Source organism: Mugil cephalus, chromosome 2, assembly GCF_022458985.1.
Source record: "Mugil cephalus isolate CIBA_MC_2020 chromosome 2, CIBA_Mcephalus_1.1, whole genome shotgun sequence".
NCBI classification, from domain to species: domain Eukaryota; kingdom Metazoa; phylum Chordata; class Actinopteri; order Mugiliformes; family Mugilidae; genus Mugil; species Mugil cephalus.
The window spans coordinates 27,763,816-27,770,595 of record NC_061771.1 but is presented as its reverse complement, the minus strand read 5'-3'; the positions used below and the strand labels follow the sequence as shown (position 1 = coordinate 27,770,595).

General features: G+C 41.6%; 1 protein-coding gene across 1 annotated transcript; it reads left to right on the top strand.

Moving 5' to 3' along the window:
* Nucleotides 1–2,972: 2,972 nt before the first annotated feature.
* On the top strand, nt 2,973–6,564 carry LOC125003717 (NACHT, LRR and PYD domains-containing protein 12-like). The gene is made up of 5 exons (XM_047577834.1): nt 2,973–3,009; nt 3,602–3,752; nt 5,291–5,461; nt 5,636–5,812; nt 6,279–6,564. Exons 2-5 carry the CDS (start codon nt 3,616–3,618, stop codon nt 6,454–6,456), a joined length of 663 nt encoding a protein of 220 aa, XP_047433790.1. The 5' UTR covers nt 2,973–3,009; nt 3,602–3,615; the 3' UTR covers nt 6,457–6,564.
* The last annotated feature ends 216 nt before the right edge of the window (nt 6,565–6,780 follow it).

Sequence of the window (6,780 nt, the reverse complement as noted above, 5' to 3'; positions counted from 1 at the left end):
TCTGAGAATCTTAGGAAACTGTAGAAAGTCGGAATGAACATGGCTTCTAAAGTTTGAGTGACATGAGGGATGCTGTAACCAGAGCAGATCGTGTGAATACATTGTGACAGTAAGTCTAGGGTTAGTGGAAAGCAGAAAGAATTTGAGGCTGGTTCTTGGCATGAAAGACCTGTAAAAGTTATGTTATGTGCATTATGAAATTGACAGGAACACTTCCAAGCAGACCAGTAAGATGAAAGAGAGTGGCAGATGAAAGACTATTGATGATGGAGATCTGAGACTTTGTGATGAGAGCAGGGTTTACTGGTTGAAGGTTAGGGTAACTAATCAGTGGAGGTTGGTTGTTCATTTTCATATGGCACTAAGCTTCTGAAGTTTTGTAGAGAGAAACAAGAGAGAGAGAGTCAGCAATGGCACTGAAGTAACCGGGGTTGTGGGCTGCATGGAGGATGTAGTGGCTTGTTACAGAGTGCCAGGTAGCTTATATCTCCTTCCAGATGGGAGATGGGATGGGAGAACTTTGTAAGTGTCAGTTATATCTGCTTTTGAGACCCAGTAACCTTTTTCCTGACCATTTGATCAGGACTATATTGTGATTGATGGTGACACAGTGAAGAGAGAAATCTTCTCTTGTGACCAGGCTGTTATAGCTGGAGATGGTGCTGCCATGGAGAGATGACAGATCAATTATGAGACATTTTTTTCTAGTTCTAACGCCAATAGGGCTGATGTGGAAGGTAGGGAAGGGAGGATGAGTCAGTGGACTGATCATAAAGTCTTCCTTGACTTCCTTATTGAGAAGGCCGTCAACTGACTCTGGGTCATTCTGGCTCATTGCTAACAGGAGGTTTTTGGGAGTAGGTGAAGTTAATCTCATCGTCCAAACTTCCCCAGTAAGTGCTTATTAAACTGATGCAGACAGGCTGCGGATTACGGATATGGAGTAGTCATCCATTTCCTGTCGGCTGGTAGGAAATTGAGAGCACAGAACGCCCCTGAAAACTGAGAAGGCAAAGCTGAGACCCGAGTATAGGTGGGTGATGCCCTCTGGGAGACTGAAGGTTGGTAAGAGAGACCAGAGGTACCTAAGGGAAGAACTGCTCCCAGAACCAAGGTCCTACAGACTACAGATGTTAGGGTTAACCTTTTTGAAACCTAAATCCTATCCTATTCTATTTTTCCTCTTGATCCAGTGAAATCCCAGACATACACTGTAGTATCAGCAGATGAGAAGGTATCTGTGCAGCTCGCTCACATCAGCCAACTAATGAGACCAAAATGTCTTGGTGATTCATTGGTCTTATATGTTGGTTATCCTGGATGAACTTAGCCTCAAGTCGGTTGCACCAAAGCAGGATAACTTTATCCTGGACAAGTAACCATGGTGATTTATTCTCTGCTCCAGACCAGGCTAAGAATCAGGTTAAGATCAATCCTGTGTTGGATCTGTGACAGTACTGTGAGAAATGAATGTGTTTTACAGCATTTCCACAGTCTTTCTACACATTTCTACACAATTTCAATCATCTCGCATCCAAATATTATACATATAGTTGCAGCACCCTAACCAGCTGCAGCTAATCCCAATCAAGAGCACCTTAAAAGGATTGCTGTAGCTCCCCTCTGATGCCAGATAATTTGGCTTCACTCGGTCTGTGCCAGAGCTAAGGCTTTACCTACAGTAAGATAACAAAACTTTTTGTTGCTTTTTGTTCCTCTTTTAGTGCAGGCAGACATTTTGTGAATTTAACTTGTTCTTATTAACTTCGCTTGAGTATCCTGGTCTCTCGCATTCTGGGTCCGACCTCTGGCTGAAACAGCCATCAAATCAGCAATCTTTCTACTCATTACTGTCAGGATTTGTGTTATATTGCAATAATAATAAAGACTACTTGTCAAAGTTCTGTCAGAGGTTAGATTAATGTGTGTATCATTACAGTCGATTAGATTTTTACTTTTAAAGATGCTGAAGTAACAAAGATGGTCTCAGTTACAGCTGACTGGGGCAACATAGTATACGTAGGCCCAACTAACTCCCCATTCACCTGTTTCTTTTTCATGATGGCATGCCCTTTTTATATTATATTTCTATAATGTGTAGTGTATTTTTGTCCATTTGTAAGCACCTCGGATATTATGAGTTTGTAACGACATGGGTTGAGAAGTTATGCATTGTTATTAGATAAGAAGATGCCAGCATATGGAGCCCGAGAGAGGATATGCAAAGCCAAAAGCTCTATTGCAGGAGCAATTTGGAAATGAGCTGAAGATTGCATCTGCATATATGGAAAGAGCTCTTTCATGGCCGTCAATAAAAAAATGAGGATGTAAAAGCTCTCTTCTCAGAAGTTGCTGTAACATCACGGAATAAGTGTTATACCTGCATGACCTGGACTTGCCAGCTAACGTGTTAACCATCATAAGACAGTTGCCCTACAAATTCAGGGACAAGTGGCAGTCTGCAGCCTGTGAACTGCAGGAAAGGCGTGGCTACAGAGCTACATTCATTGACATCACAAATTTCACTGAGAGACAAGTGCTTTGGTGTTTGGAAACATACAGGACGCTCCATTACTGACGAGTATTAAAGGTGGGAATAAACCTGATCTACAACCAGTGGACCATATTCTTTGTTGACCACTGTTTTTTGCTTTTGATCGCTGTGATTGATTTTTTCTATACTTAAGCACATTATAAAAAGTTGTTTTTTCTTCTTTAGTAAAATCCTTTAACATTATATATATATATATATTTTTTTTTTTTTTTTTTTATCTCAGCGAATATTTTGTTACTAGTCTACAGGGCGTTAGACAAACAGCAAATACCCTACGCTCAGCGACTGCTTTTTTCTTTAATCGCTACAAATCATGTCATCATGTGTGCCCATTTTTTCTGTGTGTGTGCGCCATCCGTCAAACACTCACGCACACGCAACCACCACTTCCTCGAATATCTGCTGACAGAGTGTTTATTGTAAAGTAAGAAGGTTGAGTAGCGGTTCGCTCTCAGGTAAGAGGAAACGTTAAAGTTTTATCACAATACTTCCAGGACGCGTTATGTCGAGGTGCTGTTTATATTTATCGGTAATATTTAACCCATTCATTATTGGAGAACAGTATAAAAACTACCAAGAGAGAGAGAAAAGTGTGATTTACACACTGTATTCAATGTTTTTAGACGCACCCACAGAAGGACTATTCGGAGCAACAGCGCAACAGTGGTCTATACTGTATCAAAAAATATATGAGCAAAATGACCCCAATTTAGCACGAGACCAAAATGTACGTGATTCGTATATTTTCGCGTTCGTATGCATTATTCATTCGCTCACACAGTCATACCCTGGTGGTGGTAAACTACCTCAGTAGTCAGAGCAGGCTGACGGAAACCACCAACATCACTCACTCACTCGCAATCACGCACCTGGGGTAAGGTGGGTTAAGTGTCTTACCCAGGGACACAACGGACAGACTAGGGACAGGAATCGGACCGCCAATATACGTGTGTGTGTGTGTGTGTGTGTGTGTGTGTGTGTGTGTGTGTGTGTGTGTGTGTGTGTAAATAAATCAGGGTGTCTCTAATTAACTTCCCTCCCAGACAGACTCAAATCAGAAGATGAGTGACCGTGGGGATGAAGAGGAGAGGCGAGCATTTTCTTCCAAGTGTGATGTCACATCACACAGCGATGAAGCCGGAGCCTCCTCAGAAACACAGCAAGGCTACACACCTGTAGCTTTAAAGCTGCCCAAATGGTACCAGTTTGACACAATACTTTGTTCTGTTGCTGTTAAAATGATGTTTAAAGAAAATGATGAACCATTGCATCACATCTATCTATCTATCTATCTATCTATCTATCTATCTATCTATCTATCTATCTATCTATCTACAGTGTATATAAATATGTGCCTCCGGTTTGGCCAAATTGAAGCTACGGTGTGACACCGAGGTGAAGCTGATTTGATATTGGATATTCGGATATTCAACAGATATTCAAAATAAGGAACAGTGTCTTTTTTTCAATACCTCCTAAACCGCTAAGCTCAAACACAGCTCAGAATCAGGATCATTTAATTCAGGCCAACAACTTAATGTACTGATATGACGTAATTGTGGCTTCAGCTTCCATCTTTATTGTAGCCCATGTAACATTATGGAATTAAGAAATCCAACTCCCCAGATGAAACGATGTTTTTGTTCTTGGTTTTTATTTGCTCCCGCGTTCTTTTTACTCCAGAGGTGTCACATCTGGGGAATGTCGCTCAATTGTCATACTCGCGATTCATCTGTGCAGCGCAGTGTTTGGGTTTCGTGGCTTCGTTAAATGTAATCTAATTGAGCCATTGATATGTAATTTGCGCATTTATGCAATCTGCAGTCCTTTACCATGCCTTATGGCGCTTCTTCGATGCAGCCGCCGCGTTTGACTTTTCGAGATTTCGAATGAGATTTACCTTTTCTTCTTCATATTTGAGGAGAATCAGTCTTTGCTCCTTTTTGTTGGCGGATCAGCTTCATGACTGTGATTGGTCTGCTGCCTTGGATCCCGCCCTTATACGTGAGCGTTCACCGATTCACAACAAGACAAACCTGGATTGAGTTAGTGAGTTGATAACCAGCGTCGTGACACCGCCTATCCAGATAGTCACTGTTGTGGATAAGTTCAGCTGGATAAGTTGGAGTAAAGCCGAATAAGTTGAGCTCACTTCGTGATACAGGCCTCTGGAGTCAGTCTGATCAGTATGAGGCCCAATATATCGAGGCCCTGTCCACACTTCCTCCAGACTCACTCACGTTTTTGTTTAATTAACACTACACTCTGCACTAACTCCACCAGTTACTGAACTCATTTTAAAGATTGTTTTTACAACTCTCAGGGTCCCACAGACCACTTTACTGAGCGGTTGGCATGGCAACTGGTGGTCGTGTCAGGAAGTGAGGGTTTTAAGGGGACGACCCAGATGCAGGACAGAAAATCAGAAAATGATGAGGCTGGGGCTCCAAGTAAAAGCATTTAATAATAGAAAATAAATAAACAAATGTCAAAGAAAAACACAAGGACGTAGAAAACCTGGCATGGAACAACCCCCCCAAAAAAGTAATAACGTAGACAAAAAAACACAGACAGGATAAAGTGAACAAAAACGATGCAACAGGGAACAAAGGCAAAGACAAGGCTGTATATACACAGGTGAGACAAATCAGGGCACCTAGAGGGGTCCATCTTTAATACAGTTTATGGTTTCAACTAAGTGGTTTGTTATGTGTTGCTCTGCCCCTTATGTCACAGGCCATCTCATGGTGAACTCTCAGAGACTCAGTATGAACACCTGGCATCAGAACTGAAGTCAAACCCTGAGCTGAAAGAACTGGATCTGAGGAGAAACACTCTGAACGAGTCAGGAGTGGAGCTGCTGTGTGCTGCACTGGAAAGCCCAAACTGCAGACTGCAGACCCTGAGGTACGACTGTCTTTGTCTGGTCATTCCTGATAAGAATAACACACCAGTATTAACCACATGCTAAGAGTTCACACCTTTAACTAAAATGACGGTGTCTTCTCTAGTTCTTTAAACATTTGTAGAGATGGGATACGAGAAGATGAACTTAACAGATAAATTCACTCTTTCTTATAGACTGAGGGGCAGCATCGTGTCAGAAAGATGTTGTGCTTCACTGGCCTCAGCTCTTAAATCGGACCCGTCTTATCTAAGAGAACTTGACTTGAGTGAAATCAAGAACCTGACGGATTCAGGAGTGAAGCTGTTGGCTACAGGACTTTGGAGTCCACACTGCAGACTAAGGACTTTGAGGTCAGTTTGGGTTCTAATAATTTCTCATATCGTTTGTTTTAAGGCATGTTTATTATTTGCCTGGGAGAGTTGCACCAAAAGGAGAGGGATCCAAGACGTCAGTCCTGAAATTAGACAAAGAGAACCCAATCAAACAAATAAATATTATACTTGTGTGTTTGTTTATTCAGGAAAATGAGCCAATATTACATATCACTGAGGTGAATCTCCTGGAGCACAAGTTAATTTGAAGGTTAAACAAGAGTCCAATGTCTTCAGTTCATGGTTTAGTTTAAATAAATCAGTCAAATCAATTTGTCACATGTTTGTGTTGAAGTGAATGATGGCAACAGATCAAAGGAGCTTTGAAGCATTTTTATGCAGAAATGTAGAAAACTGTATAATTTCTAGTCTAGTTCTGCAGCTCTTCAAGGAATATTACCATGACAATAATAATTGTGAATTAATATGTGTCTTCTGATTACAGACTGGCTGACTGTAAATTATCAGAGAGCAGCTGTGGTTCTCTGCTCTCAGCTCTTCAGTCCAACCCGTCCTATCTGGAAGAGTTGGACCTGAGTGGAAACAGTGTGGAGGACTCAGGAGTGAAGCTGCTGTGTGCTGTGCTGAAGAATCCACTGTGTTCTCTAAACACTCTGAGGTGAGACTTTACTGGATGTGAATGTCACCTGGTTTCTTTCAGTCTGTGGTTCAGCTTCATGACTCTGTATCTGCCAGTGCAGACATCCATAGCATAAACCCAACTGTTTTCTATCCTGGAGTGGTCCTAGTGTGTTTGTACACAGCGTTTTTTTTAAAGGTTTTTCTTTAAATATCTACATGTGCAGAAATAATCTGCCTCCTACCTGTAAATGAACTGGCAACCAGAAACAACAACTTCTTCTTCTTTTTGGGATATTGATTTACTGGAAGCATTACTGCCCTCTGCAGGATAAACAACCGTCTCTCAACCACCAGGGTCTCTGTTT

Coding starts and splice junctions, on each gene's coding strand:
- LOC125003717 (XM_047577834.1), top strand. CDS start 3,616: ATGAGTGACCGTGGGGATGAAGAGGAGAGGCGAGCATTTTCTTCCAAG. Junction 3,753..5,290: donor GCTTTAAAGCTGCCCAAATG/GTACCAGTTTGA, acceptor CTTATGTCACAG/GCCATCTCATGGTGAACTCT. Junction 5,462..5,635: donor TGCAGACTGCAGACCCTGAG/GTACGACTGTCT, acceptor TCTTTCTTATAG/ACTGAGGGGCAGCATCGTGT.